This window comes from Heterodontus francisci, chromosome 43 (assembly GCF_036365525.1).
Source record: "Heterodontus francisci isolate sHetFra1 chromosome 43, sHetFra1.hap1, whole genome shotgun sequence".
In the NCBI taxonomy this organism is placed as follows: domain Eukaryota; kingdom Metazoa; phylum Chordata; class Chondrichthyes; order Heterodontiformes; family Heterodontidae; genus Heterodontus; species Heterodontus francisci.
This window is the reverse complement of record NC_090413.1, coordinates 28,240,324-28,263,583: the sequence shown is the minus strand read 5'-3', so window position 1 is coordinate 28,263,583 and position 23,260 is coordinate 28,240,324. Positions and strand designations below refer to the sequence as shown.

General features: G+C 44.3%; 1 protein-coding gene across 1 annotated transcript; it reads right to left on the bottom strand.

Moving 5' to 3' along the window:
- Positions 1-1,073: 1,073 nt before the first annotated feature.
- Positions 1,074-22,760, bottom strand: cdc37 (cell division cycle 37 homolog (S. cerevisiae)). Its single transcript, XM_068021278.1, has 8 exons — positions 22,581-22,760; positions 14,772-15,053; positions 13,463-13,571; positions 11,916-12,031; positions 9,102-9,224; positions 7,327-7,509; positions 3,479-3,550; positions 1,074-2,532 (listed from the first exon to the last, which is right to left on the bottom strand). Exons 1-8 carry the CDS (start codon positions 22,680-22,682, stop codon positions 2,386-2,388), a joined length of 1,134 nt encoding a protein of 377 aa, XP_067877379.1. The 5' UTR covers positions 22,683-22,760; the 3' UTR covers positions 1,074-2,385.
- Positions 22,761-23,260: the final 500 nt, after the last annotated feature.

Genomic DNA, 23,260 nt, shown 5'->3' with positions numbered 1-23,260 from the left:
TGGTAGGTATAGGGTTGGAGGAAGGAGCAGAGGCAGCTGCACCAAAGATCTTACAAATGAAATCCATTAATTCTTAAGATCTGATAGAGAGAAAGGGGCTTCAGGAAGTGAATGATCTTTGAGAAAAGCAGCCGGAGGAGCATCCTGCAAGCGGATTTGGCTGAAGACAACGAGTTACCATCTGTTCAACATGATCATGCCTGACCTAGCAGCAAATGACAAGATCAGTCATTCACCAGGTGCGCTCAAACTTGCATCATTCCAAGTTAAAAGGAAGAAGATGGGAATTGTACCAGGAGAAACAGCAAGGGTGAGAGATGACAATATTTGTTGGGAATAAGGGAACATTTGAGCAGGTTAACAGCAGCAGAGGTGTTGCGACAGTTGGGCAACAAGGCATAGAGACAGCTTGGAGTTAGTAAAGGAGAGAGCAGCAGGGTTTTTCTTTTCAACTAGGGATGGATGGTGAAGGTTGAGTTTGGGGGTAAGTAAGATAATGTGGGTATTAAAGGAAACAAAGAAATGGTCAGATACTCCTGAGGATGAAATGAAGAGCCCATTATAGATGGGGTGGGTGCAAAAGATTGTGAAAATGAAATTGAGTGAGAACAGGAAGTTTAGAGGAGTTGAGGTGCAACTTGAAATTACAAGAATCAATCATTCAGTGCAGAAGGCACGGGAGGAGATCACGGTGAGATCAACATGAGATTTGGGAGGGTGTTACACAAAGAGGAATTTAAAAAGAGTGGTGGAAAACACGATGTTCAGAAGGGAAGTCGCTAGAGAAAAAGAGAGGGGAGGCCAACATGGGAGTCAGTGAGAAGCCACCATTGTGGCAAATCTGCGTTGATAACAGGGGTAGAGACAGGACAAGAACACACTTAGAAGTGTCATGTTTTTACAGGTAAACCAGTAACACTTACTTTCAATAAATGAGATCCTTCATCCATATTAACTTTTCCGATGTTGCAGCCTCATTGACACTGCAGTAGAATGACATCCAGGGCAGAAACTACTCCAACTTTATAGAGTTTAAATGTGCACACAGAAATCTCCACACAACAGGACAGCAATTTACTGCATCACATCTTTATTTGCGTACATGGAGGCCAGTAAGAAGAAACAAAAAGTTACAATAACTACCTCGCTCATAAGCAGCAACCACCCCAGATCAAACCGGTCATACTAACAGGCAGCATCATCAGCAACATTGGCCCCAGCAGAACAGTTTTTCTGAGCCATAATCTGTGCAACATACAGGATTCATTAAAATATATGAACAGAATGTTAGAAGTTAAACCTAGGGTAGAAAATACGATTGTGGTTTCTACGGAGTTCAAAAGAATTGAAAATAAAAGCACTCATCGAAACTGTTTGCTGTAAATCCCTTACCAAACCTCAAACTTAAAACTGACAAAATAAGGTGTAATAAAAACTGAGCACTCAAAATCCTAAAACTTACATAAATCTTACTAGTTGTTCTGCTTTCCCACGCATCCCCCACCCCCACTCCCCCACATCACCTCAGAGAAAAGTGTTCAGATTGAGGGAGTAAAACATTTGGCTGGAGTCATACAGCAAGAACACACAATTATGAAGTCATTGCCAGTCAGATTTTCTTTAGCATTTTAAGTGTCAGCAATAATTTAGGTCTGGGATTCTACTTTATATTTTCCAAATAGACAGTAGGCTTTCATTGTATTCCTGGTCCAATCTTCAGTTGAAATATGCTTCAGACGTTTTCCCGATTTCTCCTCAAATATTGTGATTTGAATTGAGAGATCTGCAGGCATCCCCACCTTGTTTCCTTGCAGGATTTTCAACAAGCCACGTATTCTTTCCAAAATTATCTCTTCCCCACCAATCCCTAAGGCAGTAATTTATATAGGGTCTGCTTCCATGGACAATGGGTAGCTCTTTCTCTCCAGTACCTCTCCCAAGCAATCGCCCTGCGCAGGCCTCAGTAAACATCTTGAGGCTGCTCAGGAGGGCATCACGGCAGAGTTTCAATCAGGTAACTCGGCACAGATCAGGAGCTGAACCTGGCACCTTTCCAGTCTGTACGGCTCAGCACCACATGGAGTGGTGTGCCTGAACTCCAGGAAGCAATGGGGAAGCAGTCACTCACCCTGACAATTAAGAAGGTTTCACTTGCACAGATGCCAGCTGACCCAGAGTTACTGCATAGGAGTAAAGCAGCCTGCATGCTCTGAAAACTGGTGTATTTTTTATACAAAAAGTAGTTGATTTGTATAGGACTTTTACCTTTCATTCAATAGATTGACAAATTGAACTTATATGAACGCCTATGGGTCAGTGAACAGGATGCAGTCCTTAACTCAACACAGCAATTAAAACTAGCAGATACAGAAACAAAAACAAGGTTTATTTTTCTTCACCGCTTTCCTTTTTAACTTCTTCATAGAAAGGTTCCTCATCCTCTGTACTCTTCTCTCCTTCCTCCTCGGCAGCCTTTGCATTAGGAATCCAGAGTCCAGAGTCAATGCAGCGCTGCATATGGTATTTGGCTTCCTGGAAACAGCAGAGTAGATTCAGCTTTTAATAGTAGTTAAACTTTCCCTTCCAATGAAGGCAATGACAAACAGGACCAGATGTTCAGGAAACCCTCCAGTGTCTCCTGCCGATGGCCTTTTTTTTTAATAACAGTAGTGTGTCTGCATTATGGGCGAGATGGCCATCAAGCAAACCTGATCTTCATCCAATATCCAACATGTCCAGCTTCCAGCTGGGGTCAATTGGCAGCAAGTCAAGCAAACAGATCAACTGCAGCATCTAAACTTAAATTACCACTTAATTTAGTTGGTGGCACTCTCCCCTTGCATCAGAAGATTGTGGGTCCAAACCCAACTCCAGGACTTGAGCACAGAATCGGGACTAAAGCTTGGTTGAGGAGTGAGGGGTTGTCATCCTTACAAACTTCGTGTCCCAATTCAGAATCCTAATGAATCCAAAATTAAAATTCCACATCTTTCAATTGCTCTACTGCGTCATTTAACTCTCCCCTTTTACCTCCAATTCTCCAATCACAAAGGTATCTTCTATTTCTGGAGCCTTCCCAGACACTACCCCATTTAAACCTGTTCCTAGGTCTGAGTGCTGCTCTGAAACAGCCATCAACACCACCAGGCTGAGATCAGGAATTCAAACGCAAAGGGCAAGGATTTGCACTGTGACCCGATTTCCACAAAGCACTGTGCCACCTCAAACCGTTTCTCTCCTCCATATCACACCTACACAGGCACATTTTCCCAGCCACTGCAATCTGTTCTGATATTCTACCAACCTCTGGGAGGTTTGAAAACATGTGCCAAAATTATACCAACAATCAACATTAGGTGGTGTGGAAAATGGCAGTGAAGCAGCACCCAAACGAAAACAAAAATCACAAGCACTGAATGAACGATTCCAGGTTAACCCAGAAGTGTGAACTATTGCATGTGTGGCAAGAAATACTTACTGTTGGGTCAATTTTGCTGATAACATCTTGCAACATCTGAATATCTTTTGAATCAAAGCAATTCTTCATCTCCTGAAAAGACAGGATATAGGAAAATTACAAGCATCTTCCTGAAGTTTTAGAAGTGGAACAGAAGAGCCAACTCTCCTGCAAACTGTAATTATTTATTGGGTGTGGAGTAACTTGGTCGAGCAATCATTATGAATTTTGAGGCTTATGATCTGCATCACTGATTGAGGGTACCTGAATGAAACAAGTGCAGCTTATAAAAATATAAACATAAAATACAGAAAATCTAGACAAAGAGTTAATGTTGCAGGCCTGCGACACTTGTGATAAAAGGTCATTGAACTGAAACACTTCTCTCCATAGGTGCTGCCTGACCTACTGAGTATTTCCAGCATTTGCAGTATCCTGCCTTTTGTAGCTCTTAATACTTTGCAGACAGCACTGTGGCAGGACCTGCAACATATTTAAAGTCTTTTTATAATTTGCTGATCTCGCATGGCATTGCTCTGTGTCCAAAGAATCAATTAATTTCTTGTACAGAATACAGAAATACTCAGCAGGTCTGGCAGCATCTGTGAAGAGAGGAGCAGAGTTAATGTTTCGGGTCTGTCACCTATCAGAAATGGCAAAGGTTAGAAAAGAATTAGGTGTTAAGCAAGAGGAGAGATTAAATAACAAAGATGTCCTGGGGCAAAGGCTAAGAGCATGTTAATGATGTGGTTAAAGACAAAGCATTAGTCCAGAGAGAGTGTTGATGACAGAATAATGAACAGCTCTGCCGTAAAGCACAAACATGAAAAACCAAGTTGAAGGCAGGCACATGGTTAAAAAATAAAATAAAAAAGGCCAGTCATGCTCTGAAATTATTGAACTCAGCGTTGAGTCTAGAAGGCTGTAGAGTGCCTAATTGGAAAGTGAGGTGCTGTTCCTCGAGCTTCTGTTGATTTTCACTGGAACACTGCAGCAGACCAAGCAAAGAGATGTGGGTGTGAGAGCAGGGTGCTGAATTAAAATGGCAAACAACCAGAAGCGCGGGGTCATGCTTTCAGACTGAGAGGAGGTGTTACGCAAAGCGGTCACCTAATCTGCGTTTGGTTTCCTCAGTGTAGAAGAGACCACATTGTGAGCAGAGAATACAGTATACTAAATTGAAAGAAGTACAAGTAAATCGCTGCTTCACCGAAAAGGAGTGTTTGGAGCCTTGGATAGTGAGGAGAGTGGAGGTAAAAGGACTGTTATTCCACCTCCTGCGCTTGCAGGGGAAGGAGACGAAGTGTCGGAGTTAATGATGTAGTAGACCAGGATGTCGCGGAGGGAACGATCCATTCGGAATGCTGATAGATATGGGGAGGGGAAGATGTGTTTGGTGGTGGCGGCATCATGCTGGAGAAGGCAGAGGATGATCCTTTGGCTGTGTAGGCTGGTGGGGTGGAAAGTGACAGGAACCCTGTCGCAGTTCTGGGAGGGGGGGGAAAAGGGGTGAGGGCAGAGGTGTGGGAAATGGGTCGGACACAGTTGAGGGCCCTGTCAAACACAGTGGGGGTGGGGGGGCTGAAATCCTCGCTTGAAGATAAAGGAAGACATATCAGAAGCGCTGTTGTGGAAGGTTGCATCATCAAGATGCATCGGAGACGGAGAAACTGAGTGTATGTTGAACATTCCTTGTTCCGGTCCTATTCAGGCCCCCTCCCTTAACACTTTTTCCGGTACATTGATGACTGTATCAGTGCCATTTTCTGCACACGCCCCGAATCGGAAAACGTCTTCCACTTTGTTTCCAATTTCCACTCTTATCTCACCTTCACCTGGTCCATCTCCAACACTTCCCTTCCCCGACTTCTGTCTCCATCTCTGGCGATAGGCTGTCTACTAATATTCATCATAAGCCCATCGACTCCCAGGGCTACCTTGACTACACTTGCTCACACCCTGCTTCCTGTAAGGCTCCATTCCGTTTTCTATTGCTCCATCTGTTCTGATGCAACCTTCCACAACAGCGTTTCTGATATGTCTTCCTTTTACCTTAACTGAGGATTCCTCCTCCACTGTGATTGACAGGGCCCTCGACCATGATCAACCCATTTCCTGCACTTCTGCCCTCTCTCCTAGAACTGTGACAGTGTTCCCCTTGTCATCACTTTCCACCCCACCAGCCTACACATCCCAAGCATCATCCTTTGCCATTTCCGCCACCTGCAGCGTAACACCCTGGTCCACTCCTTCACCACCCCCGACACCTCATCCCCTTCCCACGGCACATTTCCATGCAATCGCAGGAGGTGTAATACCTGTCTTTTTACCTCCACTCTCCTCACCATCCAAGTGCCCAAACACTCCTTTCAGGTTAATGTAGCAATTTACTTGTTCTTCTTTCACTTCAGTATACTGTATTCGCTGCTCACAATGTGGTCTCCTCTGCACTGGGGAGACCAAACGCAGATTAGGTGACCACTTTGCAGAACACATTCGCTCAGTCCGAAAGCATGACCCCGAGCTTCTGGTTGTTTGCCATTTTAATTCAGCACCTTGCTCTCACACTCACATCTCTTTGCTTGGTCTGCTGCAGTGTTCCAGTGAACATGAACGCGAGCTCGAGGAACAGCACCTCACTTTCCTATATAGGCACTCAACAGCCTTCTGGACTCAAAATTGAGTTCAATAATTTCAGAACATAACTGGCCATTTTTATTTTATTTTTTAACCATGTGTCTGCCTTAAACTTGGTTTTTCATGTTTGTTCTTTTGGACAGAGCTGTTCATTATTCTGTCATTAACACTCTCTCTGGACTAATGCTTTTGTCTTTCATCACACCCTTAACACTCCCTTCGCCTTTGTACCATGACATCTTTGTTATCCTGCCTTCTGCCCTATCACACACTGTCCCTTTTGTTCTCTTCTCCCCCCCCTCCCCCCCACCTTACTTGCTCAAAACCTATTAGATTTCGAACTTTTGCCAGTTCTGATGATAGGTGACAGACCTGAAACATTAACTCTGTTTCTCTCTCTACAGATGCTGCCAGACCGGAGTATTTCCAGCATTTTTTTTTTCATTTCAGATTTCCAGCATCTGCAGTATTATGCTTTTATTGAATTAATCTGTTGTTTTGTGCATCTGCCTCTCCAAAGTCTATCATATTGAATTGCCACAAGTGAACAGTCAGAGATCGATCACCATTTAATTGGTGTTGGGTAAGAAGGTGCTTTGTAAATCTCCAGGTCAGGATAAAAATTTAGCACAAACTGTGTCTGGCTTAATTTTTTTTTTAGGCTTTTTATGTTCTCAAGTTTGGCAGGTTCTCTCCACACTTTTATTCAGTATGAGTGATAACCTGCCCCATGCTGTCCAAAGTTTCTCCCGTCATAGAACCTCAGGTGACAGAAACTGGTATTATGTAATTTCATTTACTCCCAAGCAAGTCATGAGCAAGGCCACTGATTATTGTTTTTTTTTTTTACAGGAAAATGGAGGGATTTCCAAAATTCCAGAACATTTGTTCCATTCCAGATCCTGAACACTCACTGAACCTGCCTCCACACTTGGCTTTTGGAACACTGCCCAATATTCTGCAATACTTTCACACCAGTAGTTTTACTTCGTGAAACAAAAAATGTTCAAGAAAAAGTTGAAAGTCAGGAAACTGCTTCAACTGGTGAGTAAGCTGCCCAGATAAAGAACCTTTAGGCACAATTTCCAGTCTGTGGCAAGTTAGCCAACTACAGCCAGGGGTGCAGAAAGGAAGGAAACGGGAACAAAATATTATTTCTAATGGGTCTTTGATGTAACTCCTCAGTTAATCCTACGGAGAGCTGAGGTATCATTACAAAATAATTTACTCACGTTGGGTAGGCTTTCGTACACCTCCACAGGATCTAGCCCACCAGGCCCCATCCGCTTCTGACGTTCCTCCTCTTCATATTCCTTCATTGCCTTTTCTATCCTCGCCTGAGCACGACCTTTGACCCTCTCCTTAAATGCTTCAAGTTCATCATTAAACGCATCAATGTATTGTTTGTCTGCCGTCTGTAAAAAGGGAGTTTAAAAATAAGAAGTCGACATCACAAGCTCAATACTGTGCTTTTAGAATCGAGCTCACTGTCCCCTCTCCCCTCCAACCCACCCAGCAACTCAATGCACTAACTCATGCTGGGTCAGGCGCCACAGGTTCTCACCAAAGCAGCCATTCTCCATCTCTGAGCTGGGCAGAGAAGGGGCATCACAACATATGCCAATCACTAAAAGCAAATGCACAGGTACAAAAAGGAATCAAAAAGGCGAAGGGAATGTTGACCTTAATTCTCAATGGGGATTGGAATACATAGGGAGGAAGTGATGCTTCAGTTGTACAGTTGGTCAGACCTCATCTGCAGTAGTGTATTGAGCTGTGGGCACCATTCCTCATGAAGAATATACTGGCTTTGGAGTGGGTAGGTTGCATACATTTTCCTTACATTTCCTTGCATTTCGATCTTTGAAAGGTGATCTAATTGAGCTCTTCGGTAAGGTACTACTCCCTCTAGGTGAGGGAATGCAGAATAAGTGGGTACAAACATAAAATTAGAGCAAAGCCAGTGAATTGAGAATCACTTCTTCACTTCAGAGATAATGAAAGCTGAATGCTCTCCCTAAAAAGATCGTTATCGGATCAGTTGAAATTTTTAAAACTGAGTTCAATGAATTTTTGTTGGTTAATGTTATTATGGAATATGGATTAACAGGTAACTGCAGTTGGCACACATCAACCATGATCTGATTTAATAGGCAGAACAGGTTTGAGGGGCTGAATAGCCTCCTCCTGTTCCACTATTAATTAGAAGCAGGATTATTGACGACTTTTCGCCTCACTGCATCTGGGGGACTGAGCACAATTACAGCATCCCAATGTTGCTGCTCATGAAATCCATTGACTTGGTGCAGGTTACAAGACCCTTCCTGTTCTATAAGTCCAGTTCCACAGTAGAGATCTCGAGACCAAGTCACCTTGGGAGCGATAATTTCTTTGGCCACCAATGTGAACAGAATTTAAACTTGCTCAGAGTCAGAGAGTCATTGTGGCACAGAAGGAGGCCATTCAGCCCATAGAGTCAATGCCGGCTCTCTGTAGAGCAATCCAATCAGTTCCTTTCCCCCACTCCAGCCCTGTAGATTTGTGTGTCCTCTATTTTCACCTCATGCTTCAAGAGTTTGCATTGTGTACTCCATTAAAAGACAGTTTCTGACACTTTCAAAGAAGCTACTGAGTGTGATAGACGAGCACAGGCAGAAATGTAACACAAACCCATTGTGTTAAAAATAAAGGAAATTAAACTACAAGGAGTTCACTGGTTTAAATTCACGGCCAACACAAGAAATAAACTGATAAGCCATGAAGGAGACAAAAAACCTTCTGGTTAAGTCAGTTATCCAACCCCAGCTTTGTTGAGATTCATAAACCATTTGGGTTAAACTACAGTGTACAAATTTTTCACAGTTATGATAAACATTACACAGTTAATATTGCGCTAGATCACAAGAGCAAATAGGAATCCATACGTCACAAGAGCCACCTTAAAATAAAACAAGTGAAAGAGACTCCCAATGCTTGAAATTAAGCAGACTGGCAGCCATTTCCGTACCTTGATTTTAGTGAAGAACTGTCGGAAACAAGCTCTGGGATCCACCTTAAGGCTTTTCGCAAGTTCCAAGATAAACTGCATCACTATTGTCTGGTGGGCTACCTGCTGCATCAGCGCATGTTTCTGCAAATGGAACCCATAAATATAATTTAAAATAACGCAAATTAAAAGCAACCAGAAACACTCTTGCTAAAGGCTGTTTAACTGTATCCCTATTGTCTGTGATGCAGTAAACCCCCACCCCCAAGTGTCTGTTTCTCCCTGTGTTGGAATCCCATTTCATTCTATACAGTCTAAAATAGTAACCATGCCTTGAATATCACCCGAACCTCTTTCAGGTCTTCACCAGTTGTTTGCAGTGACAAAATATTTGAAAGGGAACAGACTTCCCACTATACAAGATGTACTCCATGTGCAGTGTGGAATAACACTGCCAGATGCTGAAACACATGAAATTCACATACACACTGGTTAAAAAAGGAGTATTATATATTATACAGTGGATAACCCATCATAAGTGGTTGTTTCACAGCTGTACAACTGTAAACTATGAGTATCGAGGGATAAGCATCACCAGCAAAACTGAGAGTGCTTCTGTAGCACATATTAACAGTGCAATGCTTCCCTATTGTACAAGAATACATTTGATAAATTCGATCATCTATCAAAATTGACTGAACTTCCTTTCTAATAAACACAAGTATGTTCCACACATCGCAGTAGGGCTGATTAAGGACCAAAAATAGGATTTACACATGGAGACTTTACACCTGCCTTTTCCAAGGAAGAAGGTACTGCCAAAGTCATAGTCAAAGGAGGTAGTTGTGACACTGGATGGGCTAAAATTTGATACAGGAGGTATTAGAAAGGCTAGATGTACTTGAAGTTTAAGTCACCAGGACGGGATCAGATGCATCCGAGGATACTGAGGAAAGTAAGGGTGGAAATTGCGGAGGCACTGACCATAATCGTCCGATCTTCCTTATATACAGGAAGTGGCGTCAGAGGACTGGAGGATTGCAAATGTTACACCCTTGTTGAAAATAGGGTGCAGGAAAAACCCAGCAACTATGGGCCTGTCAGTTTAACCTTGGTGGTGGGAAAGCTTTTAGAAACAATCACCCGGAACAAAAATCAACAGTCACTTGGACAAATATGGATGAATTAAGGAAAGCCAGCACAGATTTGTTCAGAGTAAATCATGTTTAACAAATCTGATTGAGTTTTTTGATGAGGTAACACAGAAGGTTGATGAGGGTCATGTGGTTGATGTGGTGTACATGGACTTCCAAAAGGTGTTTGATGAAGTGCCACATAACAAGCTTGTCAGCAAGGTTCGAGCCCATGGAATAAAAGGTAGCAGCGGGGATACAAAATTGGCTGAGTGACATGAAATAGAGTCGTGGTGAAAAGCTGTTTTTCAAACTGGAGGAAGGTATACGGTTGGGTTCCCCTGGGGTCGGTATAAAGAACACTGCTTCCCTTGATCAATATAAATGAACTAGATTTGGGTGTGCAGGGCACAAAATCAAAATTTGAAGATGTCATTTGAAGAAGTCTTCAAGAGAACCGACAGGCTGGTGGAATGGGTGGAAACATGGCAGATGAAATTTAATGCAGAGAAGTGTGAAGTGATAAATTTTGGTAGGAAGAACAAGGAAAAGCAATATAAAATAAAGGCTACTATTCTGAAAGGGGTGCAGGAGCAGAAGGGTAAAGGGTTTATGTGCACAAATTGTTTAACGCGGCAGGGCAGGTTGAGAAAGCAGTTAATAAGGCATACAGGATCCCGGGCTTTGCAAATAGAGGCACAGAGTACAAAAGCGAGGATGTTATGGTGAACCTTTATGGAACACTGGTTCGACCTCAACTAGAGTACTGTATCCAATTCACACTTTAGGAAGTGTGTGAAGGTATTGAAGAGAGTGCAGAAAAGATCTACGAAAATGATTCTAGGTGAGAGACTTCAGTTATGTGGATAGATTGACAAAGCAGTGGCTGTTCTCTTTAGAGATGTGAAGGTTGAGAGGAAATTTGATAGAGATGATCAAAATCATGAGGGGTCTGGACAGTGTAGATAGGGAGAAAAGGCAGTGGGGGTGGAACTAATGGGGTAGCTCTTAAAGAGTCAGCATGGACTTGATGGGCCAAATGCCCTTTTTCTGTGCTGTAACCATTCTGTGACTACTAATGATTCTACATTTTGAACTTCAATAGGAGGTTCCCACTGGAGTCTGGTTGATCTGCAATCTGAGTTTTCTTGATCGGTTCAGTTCTCTGAAGCTCAAACACTTAACCTTCCTGGGCAATGCAAACCTGGGGCCTTCATGATTCATTCACAGGATGTGGGAATTGCTAACAAGGCCAGCATTTACTGTCCACCCCATATCACCTGAGGTGGTGCTGGTGAGACACCTTCTTGACGACAGGCTTGTTTGGCCATTTCAGAGGACAGTTAAGAGACCACATTGCTGTCGGCCTGGAGCCACATATAAGCCAGCCTGAGTAAAGACGAGAGATTTCCTTCTCTAAAGGGTGTTCGTGGACCAGACATGGTTTTACGATAATCTGGTGGTTTCAGGGTCACCATTACTGAGACCAGCTTTTTATTGCAGATTTATTGAATTTAAATTCCCCAGCTGCCATGGTGGGATTTGAACTCATGTCTCTGGATTAGTCAAGGCCTCTGGATGACTAGTCCAGTAACATAACCACTGTGCTACTGTTCCCAGTAAAGAGGTGAGACTTGTACTCTCATAGTATTGATCATTTGGCAAATGCATAAAGTAAAAACAACCAAGTGAAGCATTGTACCTCTTCAACTTCTAAATCAATGCACCAGATGACCAGGTAGTTCGCCGTCTCCTCACACACAAGGTGAGGATTATCAGACAGGTACTTCTGGCTGTCATCCCAGCGGCTTAACATGCCTGTGAGCAGATATGCAAAGAAGTTAATTTTCATTCTCCCTCCTCTGACCAACCTGCAGTTCTACATGCCCCTGCGGTATCATGGCCAATTTGCCACTATTCACTCAAGAGTCTGCAAGTCATACAGCACAGCAACAGGCCCTTCTGCCCATCGCATCTGTGCCGGCCGTCAAGCACCTACCTGTTCTAATCCCATTTTCCAGCACTCGGCCTGTAGCCTTGTATGCTATGGCATTTCAAGTGCTCAAAGAAATGTTGTGAGGGTTCCTGCCTCTACCACCTCTTCAAAAGGTGAGCTCCAGATTCCAACCATCCACTGGGTGAAAATTGATTTTCCTCAAATCCCCTCTAAACCTCACCCTGGTTATTGACCCCTCCGCTAAGGGAAAAAGTTTCTTCCTATCTAATCTATCAATGCCCATCATAATTTTGTACACCTCAATCATGTCCCCCCTCAGCCTTCTCTGCTCCAAGGAAAACACCCCTAGCCTTTTCAGTCCCACTTAATAGCTGAAACGCTCCAGCACAGGCAACATCCTGGTGAATCTCCTCTGCACCCTCTCCAGTGCAATCACATCCTTCCTATAGTGTGGTACCCAGAACTGTACACAGTACTCCAGCTGTGGCCTAACTAGCATTTTATACAGTGAGTTGTGTGCACTATTTGCTGTGAAAGGCATCGCTGTCAAGCCTGACCCTGTCTTCATCTAAACATCCATAAACATGTCGGGGAGAAGACCCAAGACAGAATCATGATTCAGTATCACAGTCAAGACTTGATGCTCTTGTTAGGTAATTGACTGTGTCCATGCAGAAACTGACCTGCAAAGTACATGTGGCTCCTGAACATATATTGCGAAGACTAGAGGATGGATTTGGACTCTACAGCACAAATAATCAGTGATAAATAAAAAGGGAGAAGAAAAAGCATCAGCTGACTTTCATCACAAGCGCAGTATAGTGGTCAATTTGATCATGAACAGCAAGGTGAAGTTTAGCTGACTGCACTGAATTCAGTAACTGGCGCCAAGTCCTAAGTCAAATACAACACAACACTGTAGCACAAAAACAGATGAGATTTAAAACAAAATGAGGAAGTGAGAAACTAAATGGGAAGCACAAGGGACAAGTAACGCAATCAGAATAGAATGAATAATCCACTAATAGCTGGGTCTGTCTTGCTCATACAGGCTCAATAACAATTCATGCACACCGTGTGCTGCAAACTAAGTCTCCATGAGAGAACAGATGTCTAACAGTTGGCCAAGCTGCAATCGATTTACATGGAATCTCAGAAACACAAACACAATTCCTGTCTGGTATGAGCAGTGTCTGTTATAACACACCTATCACATGCAGTACCTGATTTCACACTGTATACCAGACAGGAAATCAGTCATTGCGACCAGCTATTAAATCACTTCCACTTACCGAAGTGCTTGATCTGTTTCTCATATTTTTCTACAAAGGTCTTGTGTTTCTTTTCTTTGTCTTCCTCTGTTTCAATCTTGCTTGATTCTGGGGTTATGTTAATAACACTCTGAAGAACAGAAGCAGAAACTATCAGTGCTTACACTATGTGCAATCTGCGTCTGTGGATTTCAGTTAACAAAATCAACATCAGAAGACTTGCCTTATAATATTTCAATATACTCAGAAAAACAACTGTCTGACTTTTGAACAATCTATTTAATTGTTCTAACACTAACTCCCTTTTATCACCAATAGCTAGTTAGTGGAATAATTAAGTCAGGGCGTTACTAAGAATTCCAATATTAAGCTACACAAGGAGCTACAATAGACATGCTTCAATATCATTACATGTAAATAATGTACAAATGAGAAAATGGATGACAGATGGATGATTACTAAGCAGCACTCAACTGGGGTACAAATACACAACTCGCATTTATATAGCGCCTTTAACAGAGTAAAATGTCCAAAGGTATTTCACAGGAACATGGAGAGACACTTCGTCAAAGGAGACATTAGGACAGCTGATCAAATGCTTGGTCAAAGAAACAGATTCTAAGGAGTCTCTTAAAAGGAGGAGCAAGTGGTGAAGTGCAGCAGTTTGAGGAGGAAATTCCGGAGCATGGAGTCCAGACACCTGAAGGCATGGCCGCCAATGCTAAGGTGAATGAAGAGAGAAATGTTGAAGAGGATCAAGTTGAAGGAACGCAGAGATCTCAATGAGTCGCAGGGCTGGAGAATATCAGAGATAGTGAGGGCAAAGCCATGGAAGGATTTAAACATTTTAAAATGTAGTGACTGCTGGACCAGGTGACAACGTAGGTGATCAAGCAAAGAGGTGATAGGTGAATGAGAGCAGACAGCATCAGGAAGCCCCAGTCTAGCCCCTCAGGTGAATGTCAAAGAGCCCACGGCATGATTTCAAACAAGAGCAGGGGAATTACCCCCAGAGCCCTGGCCAATATTTATCTGTCAATCAACATCACAAACATATTATCTGGTCATTATCGCATTGCTATTTGTGGAATCTTGCCATGTGCAAATTAGCTGCCGTGTTTCCTGCATTAGAATAGTATTGCTCTTCAAAAGTACTTAATGGACTGTAAAGCGCTTCAGGACGTCCTGAAGTCATGAAAGGTGGTAAATAAATGCAAGTCATTCTTTTTCCAGTGACCAATTCAAGATGAGCACTGTCACAGATTGGGAATTCGCCCTTGCTTTAACAGTCCATGAGCAAACATAGAACATGGTTCAACATACGACTAACCTTACTGAATCCCTCTTTACTCAGTGTATCCACATTCCAAGGCATTGCCTTTTCCTTCTTCTTCAGCGATGCCCCTTTCTTATCCCATTCTTTTTCTTCCTTTTTCAATTGTTTGAGCTCAGCTTGTAACTTCTCAATCTCTTTCTTTGCATCATCCGTTTCCTGCAGCAGCAAATCCTTCAGCTTCTTTTGGCACTCATTGACTTTACGCTTATAATCCCCACACGCCTTCTCATACTCTTCTCGTTCTTTCTGTGCCTCTTCCATCCGCTCGACACGAGCCTGGAACACAGAACAAGCGCTATTCTTTAAGCCATTTCTGGATTCAATATTAGAAACCCATAGCACTTTATGTGCAAAGGGGATTAAGCAGTTTTGCCGCAATGTCAGAGGATGTCTTATAAGGGTAACAGTACCATACCATGTGATGCACCCTATGTATTCCTCTGATTCGAGGTGCAGCTATGTGTAGTGCTAAGTCTCTAAGGTCACGTGGTATGATTGCTATACAGACATATCCTGAGGTCAATTACAGGCTAACTGCACTTCGGTATTTTCTGGAGTTGAAGAGGATTGTTCCCTTTTGATGTCCTATCTGCAAATCTTCAGCAGCTCCCCAAGGTCAAGATAAACGACCAGGAATGGCTGATTTTTGAATAAACATAACTGACATGTCAGGAACTAGAGATACAATACTTACACCTGAAATCAGAAGGTTATGGGCTCAACCTCAACTGCAGAACATGCAAATAGTCCAATCTCATTCCAGCGTGGGACTGAGGAAATGACGCATTGCCCGAGATATTGTTTATCAGATCAGTTAGGAAAGCCTGACTCCATCGTCCTGTTCAGGTGGATATCAAAGCTCCCACAGCAGTGTTGGAAGAGGAGAAGGATGTGTCCTGAAATCCTGGCAAGCAATGATCATTCAACCAACATCACCAAAAGAGACTAACACTTGTTCACTCACTTCTTGTTTGGGAGCCTGCTCTGTGCAAACTGGCTGCCATGCTTCCCTACACAATGACACTTTTACATTTCTGCCAAAATACGATATGAATAAATCACACAAGCAACCATGCTTCTTAGACAATTTTCATGAAGCTCAATATGTTTGCCATACACAATCCGTGTTTGGAAGGGAAAAATGCACAAAATATTTTCCACAGGTTGGACGTACAGTACGAAAAATTCATGCCTCAAGATGCACTTCATAAAAATCCAAGTGCCATCTTCAGTTTATCTGCATTGATGATTAGAATTTGTTATTCTATCACAAAATCACGAAAAAGAATAATTACATAATAAACAGATCTCAATTAGAATGGTGTTTCTGCAACCATCCTAAGTCAGCACTGCTGCCTCAAGGTTCTAATTCACTTATGCTCCCCTAGTTGGGCTCCCACTTGACACTACTGAGATACTGAAATCGCCACCCGGAGACCATTCTGTGCCCCTGCTTTCCACGGAACTTTGACAAATGATATTCAACATTGAGGAGTGCTGATTAGTCAGTTATGGGGGTGCGGGAGGTAATCAACAAGAGGTTTCCTTGCTCTTATTAACACAATATGGTAACTGAGATAAGCATGTATTCCAGAACAGCTAGTATGCAAGTGTGAATAGTTACTGCGAGTGGCTTGCACACCCAGTTCCTAAAGAGGGAAGTCTACCAGGAAATATGCTCTTTCTTGAGCATCCTGAAAAAAAAAGGATAAAATATGGCAACAGAAGAATTGACAATTTGCAGAGAAGTGTGTACGAATTCTGATAAATAGTCACTTGGTAGAACAGAACTTGAGTACTGCTGAAAATAAGGACATTACGTCAAAGCTTTTCATCTTGCACTCATCAGGACAATCCGCAAGAATTCCAATGTACGGGAAAACAACAACTTTATACTGAGAAGATTGGTTGGCAAGTGAACTCTGAGTGGTGGAGTAATTGCCATGGAGAATGCACCAGTTAACAGTGACTGACTGGAACAGGCGCAACGTATGTATATGTTCTTTCTGTCACAAAGAACAGGGCCCGGTGTATTAATACATGTAGCTTCCAGTATGCACAAAAGCGCCACACTGCGAGCCCTACTCCACTTAAATTGGTTGTCAGCGTAATTCTTAGCACACTGAGGATTATTCAGCAAATGTTGTCCAATCATGGAATCACATCTAATGTTGGACACTGCGTTGAGTTTTGCAAGCACGGACTGGTTGGGTACGGCCTGTACCTTACCATGGGATCCCCTCTAGGCCCAGCTCTCACAAACATCTTTGTTGGATTCCATGAGAAATGTGTCTTTGCGAGAATGACACCTAACCTCCTAACTCTTGAATATTTCTGATATGTAGATCTGATATATGATATATTTGAATCCGCAGCTGCATGCCATAATTTCCTGACAAGTCTTAACTGGCTCCATCCTGCATTCAAATTCACCTTTGAAATGGAGCAGTCAAATGAGCTCCCTTTCCTTGACATACCAGTTGAGAAATCTGCTGAGGCCTTCTCTACCACGGCCTACCGCAAACCTACCTTCACTGGTCAATACACACGTCGGGATTCTTACAGTCCCACGTGCTATAAGACTGGCCTATAGGCAACCTTGTAAAAGGGCCCGAGCCACTTGCTCACCATGCAAGTTTGATGCTGAAATAGGGCGAATCAAAGACATCATGCGTGACAATGGCTACCCTGATCAGATAATTTCTCGCTGTATATTGCGCAAACTTATGAATAGGCCTAAGGTCATCATTTTTGGCCCTGAAAAGTGCTCAGTCTTCCTCTAAATACCCTGGAAGGGTAATGGATCACAAAAATTTGAGCAACAGGTGAAGCTAGCTGTTTCATGCTGCTACTATGCAGTAGCAACACTTGTGATGTTCGCCACGACAAAGCCAGCAAGAGACTGCATTACTGCAGGCTGAGTCACACAGCTGGACATCGCTGCAACTTAAACTTGTTTTTCTTTTCCTTACATCCTTTTTTGGCAATAATCTACTCCCTTGCCCTGCCAAAGATGTTGACACGATATAATTCCATGAGAACCAGTCCTCCAAAGTCATTGCATATGGTCAGATATTTATTATTTTATTTATTTATTTATTTATTTAGAGGTACAGCACTGAAACAGGCCCTTCGGCCCACCGAGTCTGTGCCGACCAACAACCACCCATTTATACTAATCCTACATCAACCCCATATTCCCTACCACATCCCCACCATTCTCCTACCACCAACCTACACTAGGGGCAATTTATAACGGCCAATTTACTTATCAACCTGCAAGTCTTTGGCTGTGGGAGGAAACCGGAGCACCCGGCAGAAACCCACGCAGACACAGGGAGAACTTGGAAACTTCGCACAGGCAGTACCCAGAACTGAGCCCGGGTCGCTGGAGCTGTGAGGCTGCAGTGCTGACCACTGCACCGCCCTATGATTAACAGTGAACTTCAGCAGGCTACGGAGGTAAGGGGAGGATCACCATCTTACAAAAATGTGGTTTTGAACCAAGATCAACAGTAACTCCATACAGCAAGTATGCTATACAGTGATATGCGAGATTTCCTACTCGCCAACACCCCCTACACAGGGTTGAGACAAATAGGAAAATAGGACTTAGGAGTAGGAGTGGGCCATTCGGCCCTTCAAGCCTGCTCTGCCATTCAATATCATGGCTGATCTGATCCGATTGCGGCCTCAACTCCACTTTCCTGTCCGCCCCATAACACTTGACTCCCTTATCTATCAAAATTCTATCTAACTCAGCCTTGAATAAATTCAATGATCGAGCCTCCACTGCTTTCTGGGCAAGAGAATTCCACAGACCAACAACACTGAGAAAAAAAAATTCTCATCTCTGTCTTAAAGGGGAGACATCTTATTCTTCAACTGTGTCCCCTAGTTCTCATTTCCATCGAAAGAGGAAACATCCACTCTATCATGTCCCCTCAGGATCTTATGTTTCAATAAGATCACCTCACATTCTTCGAAACTCAAATGGGTACAGACCCAACTTGTTCAATCTTTCTTCAGAAGATAAGGCCTTCATCCACAGAATTAGTTGAGTGAACCTTCTCAAAACTGCTTCTAACACAATATATCCTTTTTTCAAATAAGGAGACAAAAACTACACACAGTACTCCAGATGTGGTCTCACCAAGGTCCTGTACAGCTGCAGTAAAACTTGCCTTTTATACTCCATTTCCCTTGCAATAAACACCAATGCTCCATCTGCCTTCCTGATCACTTGCTGTACCTGCATATGAAGCTTTCGAGATTCACGTACCAGGACACCCACATCCCTCTCTACCATAGAGTTCTGCAATCTCCCTCCATTTAAATCGTATACAGCTTTTCTAATCTTCCTGCCAAAGTAAACAAGTTCACATTTTCCCACCATATACTCGATCTGCCAAATTTTTGCCCACTCACTGAACCTAACTATATCCAGTTGTCGACTCTTTTGCATCTTGACAACTTACTTTCCTTCTTATCTTGGTGTCATCGGCAGATTTAGCCACCATACATTCAGTCCCTTCATCCAAGTCATTGATATAGATTGTAAACACCTGAGGCCCCAGCACTGATCTCTGTGGCACTCCACGAGTAACAGCTTGCCAACCTGAAAAAGATCCATTTATCCCGACTCTGCTTTCTGTTAGCAAACCAGTCCTTTCGCCATGCTAATAAGTTACCCCCTACACCATATGCTCTTACCTGTCGTCTGTTCAGCAAATAGAAACCAGGATAAAACCTGAGTCTTCAATATTTCATGGCACTTCTGATAGTTAAGGAAGCAGCCTGGCTCATTAGTGGGATGAGGAAGGACAGGCTTTTATCTTGGGCTTGTGATTCTACCCACTCTATTGATGAGAACAATCTTTTGAGCACGTTGAGAAGTAACATTGCACATGACTAATTATTATTCAGGTTGAAGACAGTAGGAAAATCACTGGTGCCCCATCATAGGAAACAGCACAATTTTTGTGGGTTAAACTTCCTGAGCAAATGTGGGACTTAGCTGAAGCCTTAGCTCCACCAACTTTCACGAAAGCTCACAGGATTTAAATAAAACAAAATTAGTCCCCAACGATAAACTTTTTCTCCTTCAACTATTTATCCAACTCCCTTTTGAACGTTATGACTGAATCTGTTTCCACCACCTTATCAGGCAGTGCATTCCAAATCCTAAACCAGTCGCTGCCTAGAAAAGATTTTTCTTGCGTCACCTCTGGTTCTTTTGTGACCCACCTTAAATCTGTTCCCTCTGGTTGTTGTTCCTTCAGCTGCTGGAAACTGTTTCTCTTAATTAACTCAAGCTAAATTGTTAATTTTACATATCTCTAGCAAATCTTCTCTGCCTTCTCGGCTCTAACGAGGTCCTCAGTTATTGCCCATCCGTAGTTTTCTGAGAAAGTGGGCTGCATTTTTGATCGGCTACTTGAGAGGACATTGAGTGAACTCTGAAGTATGGAGCTGGAATCATTTGTAGGCCAGAATGGCAGAATGAGGTGAAGAGCGCTCAAAATGTCACTCTACTAGTGAGGGCCTCCAGGTACTTATTTACATACCATTACATTTTGAAGGTTTGCATATGCTGGTCCAATGTTAAATTTCATGACTAGAAATCCTAAGAGTTGGACAGGGTGCAGGCACACACACACAAAAATATTTCATTATTAATCAATCACTCATGGCACTGGGTACAGCATCATGCCCAAGTGCAGTCATCAGGTGAAATAGATTGAAGACAGGAATACGTCGACCAGTGTGCAGATATAATTCAGTTTCCGTTTTAATTCAACGTTGTCCTTATTTTACGTTCTCCGCTATAAGCTTTCTGTTTCATTGATTTATAATGTAAGGGGTAATAAGTTGCAACAACAACTTTATTGATAGAGCGTCTTTAACATAATAAAACACCTCAAGGCACTTCACAGGAGTGTTACAAAACAAAATGCGACACCGAGCCATAAAAGGAAATATTAGGTTAGATGAGGAAAAACTTGGCCAAAGAAATAGCTTTTAAGGAGTGCCTTAAAGGAGGAAAGCAAGACGGAGACACGGCAATACCTTCTGGGAGGGTATTCCAGGGCTTGGGATCAAGGCAACTGAAGGCTCAGTCACCAACAGTGAAGGGATTAAAACTGGGGATGCACAAGAGGATTAGAGGAGCACAGAGATCTCAGAGGGTTGTGGGACTGGAAGAGATTACAAAGATAGGGAGGGACAAGGCCATGGAGGAATTTGAAAGCAAGGATGAAAATGTTAGTATCAAGACATTGTTCGACTGAGAGCCAATGTGAGTCAGCGAGCACAGGGGTGATGGGGTATCGGACTTGGTTTGAGTTAAGACAGCCAGCAGAGTTTTGGATGACTTCAAGTTTAGAAAGTAGAATGTGGGAGATCAGCCAGGAATGCGCTGGAATAGCTAAGTCTAGAGGTAATGAAGGCATGAATGAGGGTTTCAGCAACAGAGAGCTGAGACAAGGGCGAAGCCGGGCAACGTTACACAGGTGGAAACAGAGGTCATAGATGACATGACTATGAGGTTGGAAGCTCGTCTTGGGGTCACCAAGATCATGAACAGACTAACTTAATCTCTCTGACTGTTGCCAAGGGGAGGAGTCGAGTCAGTAGCTGAGGAACAGAGTATGGAGCCAAGTTACAGCCCAGTAATGAGTACAGACAAAAGAGCCTGGAGATGTCAAACTCTTGACATCTTATCGCCACTGGTGGGAAGCTGCAACTAGTGTGACATGTTTACATAGCACGTTGCCATTGAAAACACTTACTGAAGAATTTACAAGTTAGGAAAGGAAATGGAAAGGCCTTAACATCCAATATAAACAGAGGGGTGAAGAGAGGCGATGGCTCAACATTCCTACAATCACTGAACCTAGTCACACATTGCGAAGGGAGTTTTCTTATTTTACAAACAGGGACGCTGGGTCTTTCTTGGGGTAAGTGGCCTGTGTGAGGCCCGGGGTCTGCCCCGGAATCTAGGGGCCTTCCCCGGGGTAAGTGGCCTGAGAGAGGCCCGGGGTCCAGGGGGCTTCCCGGGGTAAGTGACCTGTGTGAGGCCCGGGGTCTGCCCCGGAATCTAGGGGCCTTCCCCGGGGTAAGTGGCCTGAGAGGGGCCCGGGGTCTTCCCCGGGATAAGTGGCCTGTGTGAGGCCCGGGGTCTGCCCCGGAATCTAGGGGCCTTCCCCGGGGTAAGTGGCCTGAGAGGGGCCCGGGGTCCAGGGGGCTTCCCCGGGGTAAGTGGCCTGTGTGAGGCCCGGGGTCCAGGGGGCTTCCCCGGGGTAAGTGGCCTGTGTGAGGCCCGGGGTCCAGGGGCCTTCCCCGGGGTAAGTGGCCTGTGTGAGGCCCGGGGTCCAGGGGCCTTCCCCGGGGTAAGTGGCCTGTGTGAGGCCCGGGGTCCAGGGGCCTTCCCCGGGGTAAGTGGCCTGTGTGAGGCCCGGGGTCCAGGGGCCTTCCCCGGGGTAAGTGGCCTGTGTGAGGCCCGGGGTCCAGGGGCCTTCCCCGGGGTAAGTGGCCTGTGTGAGGCCCGGGGTCCAGGGGGCTTCCCCGGGGTAAGTGGCCTGTGTGAGGCCCAGGGTCCAGGGGGCTTCCCCGGGGTAAGTGGCCTGTGTGAGGCCCGGGGTCCAGGGGGCTTCCCCGGGGTAAGTGGCCTGAGAGGGGCCCGGGGTCTTCCCCGGGGTAAGTGGCCTGTGTGAGGCCCGGGGTCCAGGGGCCTTCCCCGGGGTAAGTGACCTGTGTGAGGCCCGGGGTCCAGGGGCCTTCCCCGGGGCCCCGGCTCTTTACCTGGTGCCTCCAGCGGAACAGACTGGCAGTGTCGATGTTCGGGTGAGTGTCATCCTCATCGTCCGACACCTCGATGTGGTCCCACACGCTGTAATCCACCATCTTCCCGGCCAAGCCTCTGTCCCCGCCCACCTCCCGCTTCTCGAACAGTCGCTGGGCCGCGGGTGGCCGGGGGTCCACGCGTCACTTCCGTCACAGGGAGCCCCCCCCTCCGCGTCACTTCCGCCACAGGGAGCCCCGCCCCTGCACAGGCCAATGACGTCATTGAGAGGCCACGTTCTTGAGAAAGACTTACATTTATATACAGCCTTTCACTATCAGGGGGCATCCCAATTCAGTACTTTTGAAGTGTAGTCACTGTTGTAATGTCGGAAACAAGGCAGCCAAATTTCTGCACATCAAGATCATACAAACAGCAATGTGATAATGACCAGATAATTTGTCTTGGTGATTGATTAAATAAGGGAAGAAATCCCCTGCTGTTCTTCAAAATAATGCCGAGCAATCTTTTTACATCCGCCAGTGGGAGCATTTGGGGCCTCAGTTTAATGTCTCACCGGAGGAACAGCACCTCCGGCAGCGCAGCACCACCCCCCTCAGTACCGTATTCAAGTGTCAGCATTGATTTTTATGCTCAAGCCCAAGAGTGGAATTTGAATCCCAAACTTTCAAATGTAAAG

Excerpts from the sequence above, each read along its gene's own strand:
- cdc37 (XM_068021278.1), bottom strand. The coding sequence starts at position 22,682 with ATGGTGGATTACAGCGTGTGGGACCACATCGAGGTGTCGGACGATGAG. Across the intron at positions 9,225-11,915 it reads TTGATTTAGAAGTTGAAGAG|AAACATGCGCTGATGCAGCA; the intron begins GTACAATGCTTC and ends TTCCATTTGCAG. Across the intron at positions 3,551-7,326 it reads TGTACGAAAGCCTACCCAAC|GAGATGAAGAATTGCTTTGA; the intron begins GTGAGTAAATTA and ends CTGTCTTTTCAG.